This window comes from Capricornis sumatraensis, chromosome 4, assembly GCF_032405125.1.
Source record: "Capricornis sumatraensis isolate serow.1 chromosome 4, serow.2, whole genome shotgun sequence".
Taxonomy (NCBI): domain Eukaryota; kingdom Metazoa; phylum Chordata; class Mammalia; order Artiodactyla; family Bovidae; genus Capricornis; species Capricornis sumatraensis.
Window position 1 is genome coordinate 132320699 of NC_091072.1, and position 23081 is coordinate 132343779.

A 23081-nucleotide genomic window follows, 5' to 3' on the forward strand; every position below is an offset into this window, starting at 1 on the left:
TCCATGGGATTCTCCAGGCAAGAACTCTGGAGTAGGTTGCCATGCCCTCCTCCAAGGGATCTTCCTCACCCAGGGACAGAACCCACGTCTCTTATGTCTCCTGCATTGGCAGGCAGATTCTTTAGCTAGTACCACCTGGGAAGCCCATGCATGTCCATGTATATACATATACTTTTCCAGATTCTTTCCCACTATAGGTTATTATGACACAGCATAGTTCCCTGTGCTATACAGTAGGTCCTTGCTGTTTACCAATCTATATAGTAATGTGTATATGCTAATCCCAGATTCCTAACTTCTCTCTTCCCAATCACCTTTGGTAGCCATAAGTTTGTTTTCTGTGTCTGTGTGGCTCTTCTCTCTTATTCATTCTGCTACAATGAGTTGATTGTAGCAGTTTAGAAGGCTGCTTCTAATAAGCTATCTCACAATCTCCCCCTATATTAAATTGTACCAGCATCACACCTAATTCAGAATGTTTGAAAAGTTCTGATAAACTGTCCTTACTCATTCTCTTCCATCCTTTACACTGTCTCCAAATTATGCAGCTTTCAGCAACCTCGGGTCATTTTATTTCTAGTCCTCAGTGATTTTTCCCAGCCCATTCAGGATCTTCTACCGTCTAGCCCCTCCCCCCATTGCTTGTCCAGCCTTTTCCCATGACAACATCCCCAAAGGACTCTGGTCACCAGCCAGATTGAATTTGCCAGTTCTTTAGTCCTCTCTACTTGCGCTGGTTTGTTCCCTTAGCTGGAATGCACTTCTTGTCTGTTTGGTTGAAGCACACTGCTCATGCTTGAGGTTTGGTCTAAGTAACACCTGCTCAAAGAAAACATTTCCCATCTCCTACATTAATTGCTCCTTCCTATGTGTTCCCATAAAAGTTTACTTTAACTGTGATACAAAATTGATATTTTTTGTACAACACATCACATTCAGCCTGGACCCATGTTTATTACGTAATATTTGTTTTTCTCTTCCTCTTTAGATTATCAGCTGTTGGATTTTTTTGTTGCATGTTGGAGGAAAATATGTGGGTTGGCCAAAAAGTTTGTTCAGATTTTTCCAAAAGATGTGATGGGAAAATCCAAATGAACCTTTTGGCCCACCCAGTAGTTACTCTGGCAAATAGTAACCTTAATTTAGAATGAACAAAGCCCCCAGATCAGACAGTAAAGAATCTGCCTGCAGTGCAGGATACCCGGGTTCAATCCTTGGGTTGGAAAGATCCCCTGGAGAAGGGAATAGCAACCCACTCCAGTATTCTTGCCTGGAGAATTCCAGGGACAGAGGAACCTGGCAAGCTACAGTCCTTGGTGTCTCAGAGTTGGAAACGACTGAGTGACTGACACACACACAGTATTCTTTGAGTCTAAATGAGTGTAAAGTTTATTTTTGTACTTGTCTCTGTCCTAGGGACCTCCAGGAACTTGATGACAGTACCCAGCTCCCTCTGCTTTGCCACTTCTCAGAAACTGCTGAAGGACTCACCACCATTCGGGCATTTAGGTAAGTAAACATATTTTCATTTTGTTGATTCGGCAGTTACATCATCAATGAATACTTGCCTACAAATAACAGATCATTCCTCCCATTTTCCGAGGCCCACTGTGTGTATGCCTCTGTTCTAAACTAATAGTAAGAAAAACATGACAATAAATGATCACAGAGGGCTTCCCACATGGCTCACTGGTAAAGAATCTGCCTGCCAGTGCAGGAGATTCGGGTTCAATCCCTGGGTCAGGAAGATCCCCTGGAGAAGGAAATGACAACCTGCTTCAGTATTGTTGCCTGGGAAATCCCATGGACAGAAGAGTCTGGCGGACTGCAGTCTATGGAGTTGCAAGAAGAGTTGGACATGATTTAGTGACTCAACAACAACAACAACAAATGATAATAGACTTTAGTTATTTGAAATTTTAACAAGAATAAAGAAAGAATTCAGCATCATGTTGGGTAGATACTACCCGTGTGATTTAGACTAGGCTTTTGAATTCCCTAACCTCATCTGTGGAATAGGGAAAACCATTTTGCTTTTTAGGGTTTTTGGATTAATTGATATAATGCATGTAAAGCATTAGGGCTTCCCTGGTAGCTCAGCTGGAGTGAATGTACCTGCATTGCAGGGGAATCTGGTTCAATTCATGGGTCCAGAAGATCCCCTGGAGAAAGGATAGGCTACCCACTCCAGTATTCTTGGGCTTCCCTGGGGGCTCAGATGGTAAAGAATCCATCTGCAATGCAGGAGACCTGGCTTCGATCCCTGGATTGGGAAGATCCCCTGGAGAAGGAAACGGCAACACACTCCAGTATTCTTGCCTGGAGAATCCTATGGACAGAGGAGCCTAGTTGGCTATAGTCCATGGGATTGCAAAGAGTTGGACAGGACTGAGTGACTTTCACTTTTCATATAAAGCATTGGCTTCCCTTGTGGCTCAGTGGTAAAAACTCTGCCTGCAGTGCAGGAGATGGTGGTTCGATCCCTGGATTGAGAAGATCCCCTGGAGGAGGCAATGGCTACCCACTCCAGAGCCCTTTCTGGACAATCCCATGGACAGAGGAGCCTGGCAGGCTACAGTCTGTGGGGTCAAAAAGAGTTGGATGCAACTGAGCACACACCTAAAGCATTAACCACAGTGATTAGCAAAGAAGTAATATAGAAGCTAAAATACATGTATTAATAATAATGATAAAAGAATGTTATTACACCAAAGTTACTTCAGACTTTAAATAGTTTTCTTCAATGTCGATAAACATTGAAGTAATATCCTAAGATTTTCATCAAAAGAGTTTGCTTAATACTCAAAAAATTACCTGACTCTATTAAAGGAGATCAGTTCTGGGTGTTCTTTGGAAGGACTGATGCTAAAGCTGAAACTCCAATACTTTGGCCACCTCATGCAAAGAGTTGATTCATTGGAAAAGACTCTGATGCTGGGAGGGATTGGGGGCAGGAGGAGAGGGGACAACAGAGGATGAGATGGCTGGATGGCATCACTGACTCGATGGACGTGAGTTTGAGTGAACTCCGGGAGTTGCCGATGGACAGGGAGGCCTGGCGTGCTGCAATTCATGGGGTTGCAGGAGTCGGACATGACTGAGCAACTGAACTGAACTGAATTGATTTTCCCTTTTCAGGTAAAATCAGAAAAGGAGTTGGCATCCTTGAATGTTATATTCAATCTAGAAAATCAACTTCTTCAAGTGTTATATCTTTCTGCAGTGCTAAATGCAAACCTGTAGTGATTTCAATCAGAGATTTTTCTAACCTAAAAAATATTTAAATCACATAAATATATATATATAAATATATATAATTGAGTCAAAAGTGGAATATAAAGATACAGATTTCATAGTGGAGCATTTATACTTTTCACATTGAAGTGTTTTCCCATCAGAGTGTGCAATACTTTTTATTGGAGATAGCAGAATCATTGATCGACTCTGAGTGTAGGTATTAAGACATAAAAGACCCTGATTCTGGGAAAGATTGAGGGCAGGAGGAGAACGGGATGACAGAGAATGAGATGGTTGGATGGCATCACCGACTCAATGGACATGGATTTGGGTGGACTCCAGGAGTTGGTGATGGACAGGGAGGCCTGGTGTGCTGAAGTTCATGGGGTCACAAAAAGTCAGACACAACTGAGTGACTGAACTGAACTGATTAAGACATAATTTGTGTTCTAATAGTAGCCGGCACTGCCCAGTGGTAATCATAAGCACACCATGTTAAGAATTTCATTTTTTCACCAAAGTTCTTTTGAGTTAATTTATTTGAGTTTTGAACACATGCCAAGTGCTAGTCTTGGAATGGATATAGAAAGACTCCAAAGATACGGCCTTTTATTTCTACCCCAGATAAATACCACAGGGAATATAGCTGGGATAACATGGCCGGTGGGGAAGAAGCAGTGACCTGATTCAGGCAAGCTGGCAGGTGGAACAGAAAACAGCCTCTGTCTTCTCCCTGAAGAACAAGTGAGGTCATTTACTGAGAATGATGAGGACGGGACCATGTAAAACATCTTGAAGAAAATGAGCCTGGTCTCAAATGAAAGAGAAACTTGACTGAAAGTCAAGGCTTAGATTTTTCATTTAATCATCTATTCTTCACTAGACACATGAGCAGAATTTGGCTTGACTGTTCCTAATTTTACATCAGGAGAATTCTAGGGATCTCTAAGAAGGACAGACTATTACATGTCACCTACGACTGGAGTGAGGCTTCCCAGGTGGCTCAGTGGTGAGGAATCCACCTGCCAAGGCAGGAAATGCAGGTTTGATCCCTCGATCAGGAAGATTCCCTGGAGAAGGAAATGGCAACCCACTCCAGTATTCTTGCCCAGAAAATCCCATGGACAGAGGAGGCCAGTGGACCTCCTCCACGGGTCGCAAAGGGGCAGACACAACGTAGCGACTGTTAAGAATCAAACACATTCTTTTCACTCTACTTCTTCCTCTCTTTCAGGCTAGTAAGAGTCCCCAGAGTCGTCAGCTCTCTGGAAAGTTTGTATTTACTGATGAGGCTGCTTTCCTCCCCTGCGTTCAGGGTTCATGGTGTACTCAGAGGCAGCATGCACTAACCTCAAGTAGTTTACCACCAGAGGATCACAGTTAAATTAGACTGAGATTTCAGTGACCTTTCCTACTTTTTTTTTTTTTTGGTCTGACAGAATAAAGGTCTAAGAATGTTCAGAAGATGAGCTGGATGTGGATGAAAAGATACAGACTGAGTGTGTCAAAGTTTCCATTAGGAAAACAGAAGGGTTCTTGCCAAATAGAAACACACAGAAAGAATGTTCGCTGCATTTCCACCCCTCCCCTGTCACTGCTGCTTCAGACTGTTGCCAGCTCCATTTACAAACTCTTTAAGAGTGTATCTGCAACCATAGCCCCAAACTAGAGGGAGAGGAAGAAGAGCCCCAGACAAAACACTTTGTCACAACGAAGTGTTGGATGTTCGTCTCAACTGGAGTCCATAGGCTTCGGTCCAAGTTTCCCCCTCCCCACATCTCTCCATCACCACAGCCCTCTAGGAAGAGGGACCCTGACTCCAGCTCCTGAACTTGTTTTTTCATTTCTGTCCCTTAGCTCATGTTGTTCCCAATACTTCTAATGCTTTTGTCCCTTCTTGTCCACCTGAAAAATTCTGTGAACCAGTGAAGTTCCTCAGTCGTGCCGGACTCTTTGCGATCCCATGGACTGTAGCCTACCAGACTCATCCATCCATGAAGTTTTTCAGGCAAGAGTGCTGGAGTGGGTTGCCATTTCCTTCCCCAGGGTATCTTCCCAACCCAGCGATCGAACCCAGGTCTTCCACATTGCAGGCAGATGCTTTACCGTCTGACTCACCAGGGAAGCCCCCCCCCCCCCCGCCAAAAAAAATTCAGCCCATTTCTTAAAACCTCATTCAGTCCATCCCAGAGATAGCTTTATCCATCCCTCCCCACCTTCCACCCTATTCCCTGCCATTCTGGTCTTCTAGCCAGTGCAAACTTTCCTCTTCCTTTATATTCACGTAGCATTTTTCACATGGGGCCATTATGATGGGCTTCTGGGTTGAGCCATCTTTACTTGTTCATACTACAACAATACCACGCTTACCTCTTTCACTACACAATGTGCTTCTCTAGGGCAGAGGTTGTGTCTTGTTCATACATATATGTTGTAATGTCTCACTTTGAGTTCATGCTTGCTAAATGTTCCTGAATGAGTGGGTGAAAATCCACCCAATAATGCAAATGCAGAATTGGATATATCTGTTCACAGTTGAAATCCACTATCTCAGTAAATCCTATACTCTGTGAGTCATCCTATGTTAATTATTCACTCTGTCCCTGATGGCTCAGCTGGGAAAGAACTGGCCTGCAGTGTGGGAGACCTGGGTTTGATTCCTGGGTTGAGAAGGTCCCCTGGAGGAGAGCATGGCAACCCACTTCAGTATTCTTGCCTGGAGAATCCCCATGAACAGAGGAGCCTGGTGGGCTACAGTCCATGGACATGACTGAGTGACTAGGCACACACGTCTGTATGAGGGTCATGATGAGAGCAGTCCTGTTTCTCTGTCTGGTCATCCCGCCCAATGTATTGCTGTTCAGTGCAGGTCCTCCTGTGCATGGCATTTGGGTCAAGGCCACATAACTCAAAGTGAGGTAATTATTTGGCTCTGATTGTCGAACCCTTTGATTATTGTAGATCAGATGTTGCTGTCTGACTCAATTATCTGATTTTTCTGGTTTGGCATGTTGGAGTGATCAGATTGACTGGATAAATCTCAACTATCTGCTTTATATTGGCCTGTATGGATGGCTTCACCGGCCAAGTGAACACTCCACCCCAGACTTCTTCATTTTTGACATAGTGATAGTTTATTGTAAACTTTTGTAAATTGATGATTGAAGATTTGGGGGTGGGGGGTGGAGGGTGGTACTTGGAGCAGTCTTTTATCTACTAGGAATCACCATCAGGCTGTCAGATGAAATTTGGTTATTCTCTGCAAACATAACACATAGACAGGAGGTCTCTGTAAGATAAGTCGAAGCCGCAGAAAGTTGAATTTGGCACTTGGTCCAACCTTCCAATCAGTTATTTTGTTTATATCATCCAGCTTTCCATTGTTTCTGTTACCCAGGGAAAATAATTGAAAAATAAAAAGAGACTATTTTTGTGATGTAGAAAAGATTTATCAACATGGAACATGAGTTTCTACGAGAAGTAGCTCCCATGTTCAAATGGATGAAGTTTCTTTTTAAAAAATATTTATTTATTTTTCTGCATCAGGTTTTAGTTGCAACATTTGGGCTTAGTTACTCTGCAGCATGCAGAGTCTTAGTTCACTGCCTAGGGGGTCAAACCAGCATCCCCTGCACTCCCAGGCAGGTTCTTAACCACCGGACCACCAAGGAAATCCCTGGATGAGGTTTTTATTAGAAGTTTCCTTTATAACAAAGGTTACACAGAATTTGGTCTGATTATGTTGATTACCAAGAATGAACTTAATTTGACCCAGCATCAGTGTCTAAACTGTATGAGTCAAGTTGTTGTTTAATTGCTAAGTCATGTCCGACTCTTTGCAACCCCATGGATCTTCTCATAGTCCCAGGGATGGAAACAGGAGTCTTCTGCGTTACAGGCAGATCCTTTACCATTGAGTCACCAGGGAACGTGTGTGCGTCCTGCTGCTGCTGCAAAGTCGCTTCAGTCATGTCTGACTCTGTGCGACCCCATAGATGGAAGCCCACCAGGCTCCCCCGTCCCTGGGATTCTCCGGGCAAGAACACTGGAGTCAATTGCCATTTCCTTCTTCAATGTAGGAAAGTGAAAAGTGAAAGTGAAGTCGCTCAGTCGTGCCCAACTCCTAGCGACCCCATGGATCGCAGCCCACCAGGCTCCTCCATCCATGGGAAAAGTACTGGAGTGGGGTGCCATTGCCTTCTCCGGTATGTGCCCTAGATCCCCATGAATACTACACACCAAGAGTTTCTTTCATGCAATGACCTTTCTTACAAATAATTTGTAACTTTGAGGTGTAAGATATCTTGCTTAACAAGGACATCTGCCATTCCCAAGGACCCTCATCCTCTACCTCCTGCCACGTTGTCCTTCTTTGATTTCCAGAAACTGGGCAAAAAGAACATTTTTAAGGTATATATTTGCCTGTTACAAACCCATAGTTTCCTGCCTTTCATGAGTCTCTTCTAGTTCCTGCTACCCAGCTCCGACCATGCCTTGTGGAAAAGCAAGATATATGCAGTAAACTCTAGGTCAAGTATGTTGCATTTCTGTACAACTTCTTCTGGGTTTTGTAGGGCCCTTGAGACATAGGCCGTGCCTTGTTTTCACGGTTACCATCCTTGTGTAGAAAGTTATGAAATGATCTTTAATAGGACTTTGTCATTGGAAACATTCCTTTCTGTAGCAGAGGTTGAGAAAGGAACTACTGCTCCATGCCATCTCTCAGGAAGGGTGCAGGAGGGCAGTAGCAGCCGGCCTTTATTTGCAAGTAGTCCGTTTACTAGTCATTCCATCCCACCAGCTCGTCACCGTGTTGAGTAAATAATGTAGTAGGAAGTGTGACTGTTTTTTATTATTTCTCCTGTTGTGTGGCTAACATCATAATATTTTTGTTTTTTGCAGGCATGAGACCAGATTTAAGCAACGAATGCTGGAACTGACAGACACTAACAACATTGCCTACTTATTCCTCTCAGCTGCCAACAGATGGCTGGAGGTCAGAACGGTACGTTCATTTCATGATTTCGAAATGGAAACCACACAGAAGAGGCCTGATGCAAAGAGGGAGACAGTTGTAAAAACTAGGCTTCCACTGAGATTCAGCACTTACTCCACATTTTCTGGACTTTAGCTCAGGTTTGTTTATGGTACGGATAAAATTTGCCATGATGTTTTTAGCTAATGGCAAGACAGATAGCCCCCAAAGCAAAAATTCATTTTGTGTTCATTAGCGGCCAGATGACATAAGTTAATGGAATAGCAAATATTTGTATAACTTCAGGTTGTTTTGTGTCTTTTTTTTTCTTCAAAATTTGACAAGTGAATAGATGTACTCACTTCTACTGAACTGGACCAACCTGGAAGAGATGGCAACTTTCTATTTTAAGCCAGTGGAGGGTCATGTTAACCCAAATGTAAAACATTGCAATTATTCTCTGTTTCCTTCTTCTGTCCTATATAAAGGAGGAGAATGGGTATAAGCTTCAGCATTGTATAGACTTGGTCTAGCAAGTTAACTAATTTATTTGGGTCCCAGTTTGCCGTTTGTAAACTAGGAGTATGACCTCATGGGTGGGTTAGGTTTAAAAATAGTAATATAAGTTCTGTAGCTCACTTTTTGGCAGGTACACTCAACAAATGTCTTTTGAATGGATGGATGCATGGATGAATGAATAAATGAATGGAAATGGTACCTTCCTTGGTAAATGGTTAATAAGTCAACCACTCCTAATAAATGAAAGAGGGAATAGGTTAGACCCAAGTTTGAGAGGGAAGGAGATGTTGTTTGCAGACTGGGCTGTGTAGTCTGCAGTATGAAGAAGCAACTTTGGTAGAAATGATGAGTTGATTGTCATCTTTTCTTAAGAAAAAATTATTAGTTTGTGAAAAGGAAAAGGAAGTTTATCTGCATTATTGTTAAGAACCTCACTTCCACTGATTAAGCATCCCTGTCATATGAACGCTCTTTTTCAAAACTCAGTGAGGGCATCTGGGAATGGGGATTTGATAAAGTGAAAGGATGGAGCCCAAATTAAAATCTGAGTTGTTGATGGATGGAAAACATGTTGATAGAGAATCTTGGGTCCCCCTGTAAGCTGTAGTTGTCATAATTTGTCACTAATAACAGAGATTCTCTACCACTATATTGTTTTGTGTTGTGTTATTGTGTAGAAATTATCCAGCAATATAACACAATTATATTTCACAAATTTTAAATAGATAAGAAATTTCTTCCAGATCACTGTGGGGGGTGGGAGGGGCAGGGCAGAGATTTTCCAGTTACCTCTAAGTAACAGAAAGGCAGGCGAAGTGTTTAGGATTTATAACAGAAACAAACTACCATTCCTAGATCTTACCCAGACCCTAAATCCTTGCTTTAAGCTTCTGTTTGTTTGCTCAAGTCTGTTTTCTCTGAGGAAAAGAAATCATAGCTGAATAACAAAACTAGTGATGAACTAGCTTAATCAGAGAATGTCCTAAAATCACAGGGGTGAAATGTCAGTAGTTTCCTTTGTGTTTGATTTTCCTAATGTTGAAGATCAAGTGTGTTTCTTAGGGGCGAGTGTGTTTGCTCTGAACTTGAGGTGAGTCTGGCTTGGCTTCTGCTTCTCCTCTTTAGCACTTCCCACTGTCAGGCTAATGGACAAACGTTTAACAAGAATCTGCAAGCAAACCATATGTTCTGCTCTTGTAGCCAGAAGACAAGATATTAGAGCGTTCAGACTGCCAAGAAAGGGGAGGTCAGGAAAAATTAGAGAGAAACAGCAGCCAGATTCAGAGTGGGTTAGTTTAGCTTTCCTCATACCCCGCTACTTAACTCCCACATTAAAGGCGGCTGGACCTACTTGAATATAAATGAATTCTAGTTCCACTTGTAGAAACCTAAAAAAAATATATATGTGTATATATATATATATATATGTATGATATTTGAAAAAGGAAGGGCAGAATCTGCCATTCATTCTATTACCTTGTAACACATCTGTTTTTGTGTCTTTTTTTTATTTTATTTTATTTTATTTTTTTTATTTTCTGTGTATTATAATCTTTCCACAACTTGCTATTTGGTCTCATTACCAGATCTGTCCCTTAAAAACCAACACAAAAAAGTTATAGAGTCCTTTGCTCTATTTCTGATGAATAAATATAAAATTTGGTAAGAAACTTGTTGATTTATTGCAACACTCCAGGCATATCTGCTGATAGAATTCAAGGTCCAGAGTCTTTTGTGGATGATTTTATCTCTTTTATCTCTCATATTTGTTTATCAATAAGTTTATATGGGTATAAAGAACCTGCCTGCAATGCAGGAGACATAAGAGATCCTGGTACGATCCGTGGGTTGGGAAGATCCTCTGGAGGAGGGCACTGCAACTCACTCCAGTGTTTTTGCCTGGAGACTCCCATAGACAGAGGAGCCTGGTGGGATACCGTCCATGCATCGCAAAGAGCTGGACATGGCTGAGGCAACTTAGCACACACACACATACACAAACACTCACACACACACATACACAAACACTCACATACACACATACCCTTCTAGACAATCCCAGAAATCCAATTTGAAACCAGTCAGATTTATTCTCTTATTCTGTACACTGAAAATACAGAGTTTTCATTAGAACCAGAATATTTAGAATATTAGAACATTAGAATGTTTATTTGAATATAAATGTTATAATCCAAGAACATATGTGCCACAATAGGAGTGTTGAATAAATAGAACAGATAACTCTAATTAGGAAATAACCTTTCTCCCAATGTACACATGTAAATGACCTCGTTACTACTGTGCATCACTGGAGACACAATTTCAGTTTGAAATAAATGGATCTTGTTTCAGAAATATGAGAAATATAAGTGTTCAGATATAGGACCTTGGAGACTGGGGTGTGAGCTGCTCTCTGAACCCCACAGCTGAATATTTTCTGTCTCGTAAGTCATTTACAACAAGATAAGTAATGAAAACCTCTATCTGGCCCACTGATGCTGCATTGATCTTATTTATGGTATCAACACAGCTGCCTCCATTCCCTGTTCTTTGATATGTTAACTAGCAAATTAACAAAAATATCTGCTTATTGCAAATAATCTGGGAACTCCCATAGCAGAAGCACAGCCAATCAGTACCAGGACAGGAGCAGCCTTGGCAGAGCTCAGAAGAGGCCAGCAGGTCTCCTGATGCGGATCTGAGGAGCTCACCAACTCAGCATATTCAAAAGCAAAGACATCAGTTTGCTGACAAAAGTCCATCTAGTCAAAGCTATGGTTTTTCCAGCAGTCATGTATGGATGTGGAAGTTCCTGAGCACTAAAGAATTGTGGTGCTTTTGAACTGTGCTGCTGGAGAAAATTCTTGAGAGTCCCTTGGACAGCAAGGAGATCAAGCCAGTCAATCCTAAAGGAAGTAATTCCTAAATATTCATTGGAAGGACTGATGTTGAAGCTGAAGCTCTAATACTTTGGCCACTTAATGCAAAGAGTCAGCTCTTTGGAAAAGACCCTCATGCTAGGAAAGATTGAGGACAGGAGTAGAAGGGAGCCACAGAAGTTGAGATGGTTGGATGGCATCACTGACTCAATGGCCATGAGTTTGACCAACCTCTGAGAGAGAGTGAGGAACAGGGAAGCCTGCCATGCTACAGTCCATGGGATCGCAAAGGGTGGGATGCAACTAATGACTGAACAAAATGACCTCCATGGAGAGAAAGAGGAGAAAGCTTATCATAGTTTCCCGTGACTGTTTTTCCCTTTTTCTTCATTCTCAATTTTAGTTTTCTGGAGCAGTGCCACTGAATTCTGTGGACAGATGATCTCCAAGAGAAGTAAGGGATAAAAGGATAAAAATACCTTTTTTGAATTTGGGAAGATTCCCGAGCCCCATCCAGATTTTATCTTTTTTTTTTTTTTTAATATATGGCTTTCATTCCTTTTTCTGGTCATGCTAGATAAGTGTTAAGGCAATTACAGAGGCTTCCCTGGTGGCTCAGTGGGTAAAGAATCTGCCTGCAATGCAGGAGACCTTGGTTCGATCCCTGGGTTAGGAAGATCCCCTGAAGGAGGGCATGGCAACCCACTCCAGTATTCTTGAGACTCCCCATAGATAGAGGAGCCTGGTGGGCTACAGCCCATAGGGTCTTTAGGAATCAGACACGACTGAGTGACTAACACACATAAGACAATTACAAAGTATTCCCTTTTGGGGGCTGAAGATTGTTAGCCATGGAAGATGTAGCCTGCCCACCATGTTCATTTCATACTTATTCTGAATTGGGTGGGGTGGGGGCGGGTGGTGGGGAATAAAGGTCACAGCACACAGCACTCAGAAAAGGACAAGAACCTAAAATAATAATTTGGCTGGTAGAAAAGTAGCCAGACTGTGACCACCCAGGTTGCTTTGGCAGGAGAGGGGAGTGTTTCTCCTCTGGGTGCCAAGTGAAGTGGACCACAGTCATGTGCAGTGTGTCACTGCAGCCTAACCTTTGAATGATGCTTACGTTCTTTTGTTCAGCACAGCATTTTCTGTTCATCCCTCTGCGCTAAACAGTTCCAGTTCTTTGGCATTGGTGTTTCCATTTGCAAAAATTGTGTAACTCTATCTAAAGGGTGTCTTTCCAAGGCTTTGTCTTGCTGTGTGGTGGAAGGATAAAAGAAAAATCACGTCAAGAAGCCAAAAAAAAAAAAAAAAGTCTTTAGAATCAACAGGCTAAAGTGAAAATAATCTTCAGGGTGAACTTGTATGAGTCTGTTTTGTGAAACAGTACAGAGCTGTTTTGAGTGTTTGCAACCCCATTATAGACAGGTGTGTGTTGATCTTGTCATGTGAAGACCCAGACACTCCATGGAACCATAAACATTGACTTCTTGTTTTTAGACATGGATTTCTGAAGACTATGAAAAAAAGGGAAAGATGGTATTCCTATTAATTACTTATGAGGTTGTTTTATGGAAAATTATTGTTTTCACTATAATCCCACATAGAGATAGAGGTCATTAAATCACTGGAAATCTAACCAGAGGCCTTTCTTTTGACCTGGGCATCAAAGGCTTCCCTTCTGGAGGGGAGTGTTGAATTCCCAAACTCAATGAAAGTTATAATTTATCACTAATACAAATGTCTTGTGGTTGGGCCCTCTTTAAGAATGGAAATTCACATGTGTAGTAGCTTCTGTTTCCTAAGCAGAATCTCTCTTTCCATTGTATCGTTTTGACTGAAAGTGTTTTCTTCAATGAATTGATCGGGTAGGACGTAGAAAGCCTTAATGGGAGGACATATGCTGCTAGCATGTGAGTTAATTCAGATGATCTGCTTGTCCTTTCTTACTGCTTTTAAGCCATTTTGTTGTTCACATATTTGCAATGGAAAGGAAAGGAGGTGTGGAAAGATAGAATCACTGTATAATTCATTAAACTAGTTAAGTTTAATGGTAAAGGAAGTGGAATTGGGGAACTAACATAAACTCATATTACCTAGCAATTTCACATGCCTGTTACTCTTACAGTACTATTGGAAGGGAAGTGATTGGAATTTAGTTATTTTGCTATGAGATTTCTTGATAAACATGCACAAACAGGCTTCCTCTCTTATTCAGATCTGGTAAAATTCTGATCAAATGCCTCCAAAAAATCTCCAATTCTTTGGAAAAAAAAATATTATTGAGCAGGGGAGGTAATCCAGGAATGAGCTGGAAAGTATCTTATTGGTATAACTGAAAGACAACACAAATAGCACTTAAAAAAAAAAGAAAATGATAAAAAATATTTTTATGAAAAATAAAGTAACTTTGTTTTAGATACTAAACTGCAGACCTGTGCCTGTGCACTAAGTTGCTTCAGTCGTGTCCGATTCTTCATGACCCTGTGGACCGTAGCTCACCAGACTCCTCTGTTCAAGGGATTCTCCAGGCAAGAATACTGAAGTGGGTTGCCAGGCCCTCCTCCCAGGGGATCTTCCTGACCTACGAATTGAACCTGAGTTTCTAATGTCTCCTGCATTGGCAGGCAGGTTCTTTACCACTAGTGCCACCAACTGCAGACATACTGGATTTTAAACTCTTACTTCTATTTGGATTTACTAGATTGTGGAATTTGGCAATGGATTCATCCCCTGAAAAATCTGCTCTAATTGTACTTCGAAAAGCTATGCCTTGGGCACTTACCTGGCAGTCCAATGGTTTAACACTTCACCTTAACATTTCAGGGAGTGCTGGTTCCTTAAATAGGTTGAATGTAGGGGTGAATTGGTGGGTTGAGGAGGAAGAGTAGCTTAAGTGGTCTGCCTACCCCTTTGATGGTGCTGTGTGCAGGGATCAAACACAGTACCATGCTTCTGTTCCTGGTACCTTAGAAATGGCAGTTGATTTATAGCCTTTTTGTATCTTATTGTAAGTGATGACCCCAATGGCCCATGTGTGCCATTATTTTTAGTCCCTTTCAGTTTCTTTGTACTCTCTTGCTGGAGGATTTGTTTGTTCAGGTTCAGGCACTGCAGTAAAGGGTCCCAGGTCCCAGTTTATCTGACTGAAGACAGGAAGACCAGCATGATTGGAGCATGGTGAAGGAGTAGAAAAGGAATCTCAGATAAGGTCAAAGGAGGCAAGGTCTAGAACCCAGACTTTGCATCATCTGCGGCTTTGTAATTCATCAGAATTTGAATTTATTGTAAGTGTAATAAGAAGGCGTTGATATTCTAAACAGGGAAGTTATATATACCTTTAAAAGACCATTGAATGAATGGAAAGATGGATGAATGAATGAGGCCCTTCTGAGGTCATCTGGGAGGAAGTGGAGAATAGAAACTAATAAAAACATATATTGTTTCAAGCCCTTAAAGCAGGGGTCCCCAACCTTTCTGACACCAGGGACCAGTTTCATGGAAAGCAGTTTTTCCATGAACCAGGGAATGGGGGGTGGTTTAGGGATGATTCAAGCACATTGCATTTACTGTGCACTCTATTTCTATTACTATTATATCAGCTCCACCTCAGATTATCAAGCTTAAAATACTGGGGATTGGGGGCCCCTGTCTTAAATTGTATGGTGCCCACAGAAATTTCTCAGACACAGACAGGAATATTTCTTTGTATCATGCTGGGAGCATCTTGCTGGAAGTATCTCCTAGTGCTAACTTACTTTCTGAGACTTATCACATAAACTCTTTATGAGTCTCTTTAGAAAAGCTAATATTGGGAATAACAAATTTATAGCATAGTGTTAAAAGTATTAACTTTAACGAGAGAGTGGGAAGGAAAAATTCATATTGTCATAAATATTTTAGAAGTATTTAGGGGAACACATTGGTGTTTATAAAATATAAAAAAGCAGCCCAGGCTGGTTAGAGTCTACATTCATATAGTTGTTGCTTCAAATAAAGGGGGGTCTGATTGGGAAGTGACAAGCTGTTAATAAATGAATACACTGGATACAGAAGGAGCTATCAAAGGAGTGTTTACTAACTCTAAGGAATTTACTGCCTCGAGGGATTAAATCTCATGATTTCTTTCTTTATTATTTGTAAAGACCATGGGAATCATGACAGAATTAAATTTTAGTGCCTGTTTTAACCTTTGATGTTTTATGATGCATATAAGCTTTTAAGCTTGCTTCAAACATTTGAAAATCATCCAGGAGGGAAAAGGACATCCTGTTACATGGAGGTGGGAAAATCTAACTGATTTTTTTTTTAATTCCTTTCAAAATCCCTGTAAATTAGGTACTATTTCTATTTTCCAAAGAAGAAACTGAGTTTTAAAGAAGAGACTGACTCATCTAAATATATTAGCTGGTAATTGACAAAGGCATCGTTTGAACCCAGACCTGTGATTCCAAGGCTGGGATCATTGATTGCTCCCCAACAAGCTGATCTTTGGTGCTAATTCAAAAACTGCAGAGGGACTTGCCTGGCTGTCCAGTGGTTAAGACCTCACCTTCCAGTGCAGGAGGTGTGGGTTTGATCCCTGTTCAGGGAACTAAGATCCCACGTGACTCAAAGTTAAAAAACCAAAACATAAAAGGCAAGTGATATTGTGAAAAGTTTAATAAAGACTTTTGAAATGGTCCACATCAAAAAAGAAATCTTTAAAGAAAATAGAAATAAATAAATAAAAGAAAGTAGATGCTGGGATGCATACGTGTAAGCTGACTTGAGAAACCATTCTTGATTTCAGCATGTTAACCACTCTCTTACGGTCATTAAAGTCTTCTCACCTAATTACTAGTGTTTTTTAAGGTATCAGAGGTATATCTTGCTAGAGAAGATCATCACCAGTAAGATGAGACTTGAGATAGTTCTAGAAAGTGTTCCTGCCTGAAATTTGACCTGCTTCTGGCATGTGTGACACATCAGCCTGACAAATTTTAATGATTCTATTGACTATGGGAAATTCCATTAACATTTTGTTAACATTTATATTATTGCTAAGAAATAAATAAAAAGTAAACGCATAAAATTTATATAATGTTTTATAATTTAAAAATCCTGCTGCATGTTTTATGCCTGGCATTTTTTATTCGATGTAAAATGATGACCATTTCTCATTGTTAAAATGTTTAAAACATTATTTTTAACCACAGCAAAATATACAATACCATCACATGTCTGTATGATGATTTATTTATTCATTCTGTGCTTCTCTGGTAGAGGTATTCTAGGGCTTCCCTGTGGCTCATCTGGTGAAGAATCTGCCTGCAATTCAGGAGACCTGGGTTTGATCCCTGGGTTGGGAAGATCCCCTGGAGAAGGGAAAGTCTACCCACTCCAGTATTCTGGCCCAAGGAATTCCATGGGCTGTATAGTACATGGGATCGAAAAGAGTCAGACACAACTGAGCAACTTTCACGTAGTAGGAAAATTTCCTTTTTTTTTTTTTTTCAATTTTTTTCCAATATAACAGCACTGAAATAAATCTCCTGATATACAAATCTAAAAAAAATGAAATTTCTTTTTCAAAAGATAAGACATAACAATGCCTAAGAATGTTGGGAAATGGAGGAGGAAGAGGGTGTAGAAAATAGACAGGTGCCCCCATCTCTCCTTTGAGTTTAAGGTTGACCTTAATTAATTTTTAAGTTTTCTGGGAAGAGTTTATCATTGAGCCATAATCAATTCAGATATGCTAAGACATGTTCATATTTCTAATTTAGGGACAAAATTACACTTACTCCTATTTCTATACAACCTGTAGATTTAATGTCCCAGACTCTGAGTCCATATTGACAAAAAGTTCAGATATTGATACAAATCCCAACAAGCTAACTAGATACAAATTTCTGCAAAGGCCTTGAATTAGCATGCTGCTGCTAAGTCGCTTCAGTTGTGTCCAACTCTGTGCGACCCCATAGATGGCAGCCCACCAGGCTCCGCTGTCCCTGGGATTCTCCAGGCAAGAACACTGGAGTGGGTTGCCATTTCCTTCTCCAGTGCATGAAAGTGAAAAGTGAAAGTGAAGTTGCTCTGTCGTGTCCGACTCTTAGTGACCCCATGGACTGCAGCCTACCAGGTTCCTCTGTCCATGGGATTTTCCAGGCAAGAGTACTAGAGTGGGTTGCCATTTGCCTTCTCACATATAAGAGAGCTAATCCCAACCCTGGTATAAGTGCACATGAAATTCAAGGTAGAAAGTTAAGTTAAAAATAATTGCTTATTTGGTAAAATGCAGTAGATAAGAAAAAAAAGAAAGAAAGAAAGAAAATCTTTCATCTGATCCTGGTCGTGCCAAAAATTGCAGCTTAATTTCTGACCAGATAGTTACCATCTCTGAAAGAATTATCTGCTTTCAGATATAATCAGAGCCTTGCATCACTTCCCTTCCAGCCCTAAGACTGTGAGTTATTATTCTTCCCTACCTTCTGTAACCTTGTTCTGAAACCTCACAGGACATGCCATGAGTAACGTCTATTCTCTTAGTGATCACCTGGGTTGATCGAGATCCTTGGCTTTAAGAACTTAGGGAAAATCTTTTAACATTTTTTCTCACTCTCTTTTAGGATTATCTGGGCGCTTGCATTGTCCTCACTGCATCTATTGCATCCATTAGTGGGTCTTCCAATTCCGGCTTGGTAGGCTTAGGTCTTCTGTATGCACTTACGGTAAGTATGGATGAAAACCTCTCTCTCTCTCTTTGTACCGCACTTGAGGTACTTTCTGCAGTTATCATCAACTCTTATTCGTGGATGTTAGAGGACTAGTTGGAAATTCATAACAAGATGATAGCCTGCAGATAATAGTAGATTTGGGCCTAAACCCGGTGTTTTAGGATGGCATGGATTCATTTCTGACATTTTGAATCAATTTTTAGAAACTCCTCAAACACTGTGGTCAGAGTTCTCCCAAGGTTGTTTGGGATTCTTGTCCTGAGTTGCTCACCACCCATTTAGGAACAGTAACTCCCATGTGAGCTTCCCTGATAGCTCAGTTGGTAAAGAGTCTGCCTGCAATGCAGGAGACTCTGGTTCAATTCCTGGGTCGGGGAGATCCGCTGAAGAAGGGATAGCTTCCCACTCCAGTATTCTTGGGCTTCCCTTGTGGCTCAGCTGGTAAAGAATCCGCCTGCAATGCAGGAGACCTGGGTTCGATCCCTGGGTTGGGAAGAGCCCCTGGAGAAGGGAAAGGCTACCCACTCCAGTATTTTGGCCTAGAGAACCCTATGGATTGTATAGTCCATGGGGTCGCAAAGAGTCAGACACGACTGAGTGACTTTCACTTCACTTTCACTTCAACTCCCATGTGAATATATATGAGGTAAGTGGAACCATACAACTATCCACTGGGTAAGGAAGTCAGGATAGTCCACAAATCAATGACATTAGAGGACCACTGAAGAAGAGCCTCCTTTGCCAGCATTAGCCCATGACATCCTCTCTGATCTCTGATAACCTATAGCGTTTATGAACTGTACCCACATGAACAGTCCAAGTCATCCTATCCCCTGATATCCAGTGTTCACAAAAACTGTTACTTTACTTGCTATGTGCTCATTGTTTTTGTCACCTGACACAGATAACCAATTATTTGAATTGGGTCGTGAGGAACTTGGCTGATGTGGAGGTCCAGATGGGCGCAGTGAAGAAAGTGAACAGTTTCCTGACTATGGAGTCTGAGAATTATGAAGGCACCATGGGTATTGTTCTGAATATTATGGTGTTTCACCTAAATAGTTATTTAAGAATATTAGTTGTGTGTCAGGCACATTGTCAGTTTTGATTTTGTTTTCCATTTCAATAGCCAGAGAATCCTCTTTCATCTTGACTTTGCCTGATAGGGTACAACTGCATCTGAAAAGATGTGATTATTTAGGCCTGAAAAAATCTTAGATACAACCAGAGTCCAGATTTACCTAGTAATATTTAGAGAGAATTATAAAAATACCTGCTTCCCAGGTGGCATAGTGGTAAAGAATCCCCCTGCCAATGCAGAAGCCTCTGGAGGCTTGGGTTCAATCCCTGAGTCTGGAGGATCCCCTTGAGGAGGAACTGGCAACCACTCCAGTACTCTTGCCTGGAAAATCCCATGGACAGAGGAGCCTGGCGGGCTGCAGTCCACGGGGTCACAAAGAGTCAGGCACGACTGAGCACACAGGCAATGGCATAAAGATATTTGGGCTTTATTATATTAATTACCAACCTCAAGTATGAACTACTGTATTCTTTTTCTCAAGAGCGTATTGATTTAGATGCCAAGGAGCTTAGATCTTAAAACAACCAAGATTCTTAGCCTTGCTGGAATCAAACTGGCAGGAAATTCAATACTGAGGACAGAATAATCTTCCTTAACTGCAAATCTCATGCTTAATATGCATTCTGTTGCCTAAATCTTTCAATACCTCTTCAGCTCTTTAGGGACATGCAACCATTCATTAGTCAATCTTTCCTCACCTATCTAGTCTCATCCTTCATCATCCACCTACATACCTTTCACTCTGGCCATACCAGCATGGTATGCTTTCTTTTTATCTTTGTTCTTCTCTCTCTCTCTTTCTTACATGAAACAAATTTCCCCACCTCTTATCCTTTAAGATCCATCTCAGGCACCATCTCCTCTTGAAACCCTGCTGGAACTCCTGGGCTGCCACCATCTCTGCTCCCAGAGCACCTTGGGTCAGCCTCCATCATGTGATTCTGCGTGCAGTCCTATAGGGGCTAACTCACTTGCATGCGGTCCCCTGGGACACACTGAGCACCTTGAGGCATGTCTTCCCTCTCAGTTCCCTGCATAACACCTCTCACATCTGAATCACTCAAATGTTTGAGGACCAGCAGGCTGAACAAATGAATTCACTGACAGATGAACCACCAGGAATAGAATTGAGCAATAGAGTGCTGAGAGACGTGATGCCCGTTAATGCTCCAAAACAAACACACAAAAACTATTTTTAAAGTTCTTAATCAAGAGACTTTTACTCTGAATGTAATGTTAATTAAAAGAAAAAAAAACCCATATGGGAATTCCCTAGTGGGCCAGTGGTTAGAGCTCCATGCTCTCACTGCCAAAGGCCAGGGTTCAATCCCTGTTTGGGGAACTAAGATCTTGCAAGCCACTCAATGCAGCCAAAATCCAAATAAATAAATATGATCTTTTAATTAAAGAAATTTTAAACCCAGAAGTAGGCTTAGTATGACCGTAAATTTAGAAAACAGTGATTATGTGTGTATGTATGAATGTATATAAGTATGTGTGCTTTTCTTTCTACCTCTTTCTGCGTCTCTCTGTCTCTGTCTCTCTTCCTCTACTCCATCTCCACCCTCCAGATCCGTCTCAAGTTCCAGAACATTGGCCTCAGGAAGGGGAGATCAAGATTCATGATCTGTGTGTCAGATATGAAAATAACCTAAAGCCTGTTCTTAAGCACGTAAAGGCTTACATCAAACCTGGGCAGAAGGTATGGAGTTTACTGTCATTTGATTTAATTCATACAGAACCTCAGATGGAACCACCCCATTGCCACTTGAGCTCCTTAGACATGTCAGCCAAGGATCGTCTCACTGGGCTCCCATTATATTCCTTACACTTTATAGGTCAAATTATGTCCATAAAAGAGAAAAGGGAGAGAGTGGATCCAGATAAAGTATACGTTCTCTAAACTGTATTGCCATTCATTCATCTCCCATGAAGATCAGAAAAATGAAAAATAGGCATGTTTTTCAAAATTTCTAGCTTTTGGCTCATGACCATTCCAGATGTCCCCTTGAGAACCTTTGTGTTTGTACTAGCTCTGGCCCCACAATTATTTATTTTAGTTATTGTAAAAAGAGCAAGTGTGCAGAAAAATGGACTCGTTTTACTTTTTGTTATATAATAAAATCATCACTTCTGAGACAAAATGGAGTACTTGTTTATTAGGTCATGATATACTAATTGGAAAAATGAAGCCACAGAGGTCAAAAAACACAGCCACATAGAAGTAAAAAAGAGTCCAAGTGGAATCGTTGAAGATTTGATGAAGATCCTGTTATCTTAATGATAACTCAGAAAGGAGACCTGAGATGAGAATGACAATTTCAGTGTAACTGTTTAAATAGAGTTGCAGTTTTATCATGGTGTCTTATCTAAGTTAAAAATGCTTTGCCTACTTTTTTCTTTTATCTGAGTCCTCTTCTCTCTGAGTGACAGTTGCTTTCTTAGGTGGGCATATGTGGTCGCACTGGCAGTGGGAAGTCATCATTATCTCTGGCTTTCTTCAGAATGGTGGATATATTTGATGGTGAGTTCCTAACTAAACTTTTTCATTAGCCATGTGATACTCTTCCTTTAAAAAAAAAAAATCAACATCTACTTATCTCAGTTCAGTTCAGTTCAGTTCAGTCGCTCAGTCATGTCTGACTCTTTGTGACCCCATGAATTGCAGCACGCCAGGCCTCCCTGTCCATCACCAACTCCCGGAGTTCACCCAAACTCATGTCCATTGAGTCGATGATGCCATCCAGCCATCTCATCCTCTGTCGTCCCCTTCTCCTCCTGCCCCAAATCCCTCCCAGCATCAGACTCTTTTCCAATGAGTCAACTCTTTGCATGAGGTGGCCAAAGTATTGGAGTTTCAGCTTTAGCATCACTCCTTCCAAAGAACACCCAGGACTGATCTCCAGAATGGACTGGTTGGATCTCTCAAGAGTCTTCTCCAAAACCATAGTTCAAAAGCATTAATTCTTCGGCACTCATTTTTCTTCACAGTCCAACTCTCACATCCATACGTGACCACTGGAAAAGCCATAGCCTTGACTAGATGGACCTTTGTTGGCAAAGTAATGTCTCTGCTTTTAAATATGCTATCTACTTACCTAGTCTTGCAATAATAAAATATATTTAGAATGACTTCAGTATTCTTGCCTGGAAAATCCCATGGACAGAGGAATCTGGTGGGCTACAATCCATGGGGTTGCAAAGAGTCTGTCACGACTGAGCACGCATTACTACTACTACAACTACTATTGTGTCCTACAGACCATGGTTTGAGGCAGGTATTCCAGATAAATGGGCTTGCTGGGTGGCTCAGTGGTAAAGAATCTTCCTGCCAATGTAAGGAGATGCAGGAGACATGGGTTTGATCCCTGATCCCCTGGAGGAGGAAATGGCAGCCTACTCCAGTATTTTTGCCTGGAGAATCCCATGGACAGAGGAGCTTGGCAGGCTATAGTCTGAGGGGTCACAAAGAGTTAGACACAACTGAGCATGCACACATCCCAGATAAACAGTTTAGGAATAAAGAAAAAGAGGAACTGGAGAAATAAAATTATTAGCCCTAAACTCAGCTCTAGAAATCATTGTTAAAGAATTTTATTAAATTAGTAAAATGAAAACAGGGCCACTCATTATGAAGAACAGCAGATGGAAGTGGCATTTCAAGAAGG

General features: G+C 41.2%; 1 protein-coding gene across 1 annotated transcript in view; it reads left to right on the forward strand.

Annotated features, from left to right (window-relative positions):
* The window catches only part of ABCC9 (ATP binding cassette subfamily C member 9), a 159194-nt gene that overhangs the window by 114216 nt on the left and 21897 nt on the right, over nt 1–23081 (forward strand). The window contains exons 29-34 of the mRNA XM_068970261.1: nt 1417–1509; nt 8140–8242; nt 18225–18326; nt 19237–19357; nt 20985–21115; nt 21859–21937. Of these exons, the coding sequence (XP_068826362.1) occupies nt 1417–1509; nt 8140–8242; nt 18225–18326; nt 19237–19357; nt 20985–21115; nt 21859–21937 (629 nt within the window). The remainder of the gene's footprint in view (nt 1–1416; nt 1510–8139; nt 8243–18224; nt 18327–19236; nt 19358–20984; nt 21116–21858; nt 21938–23081) is intronic.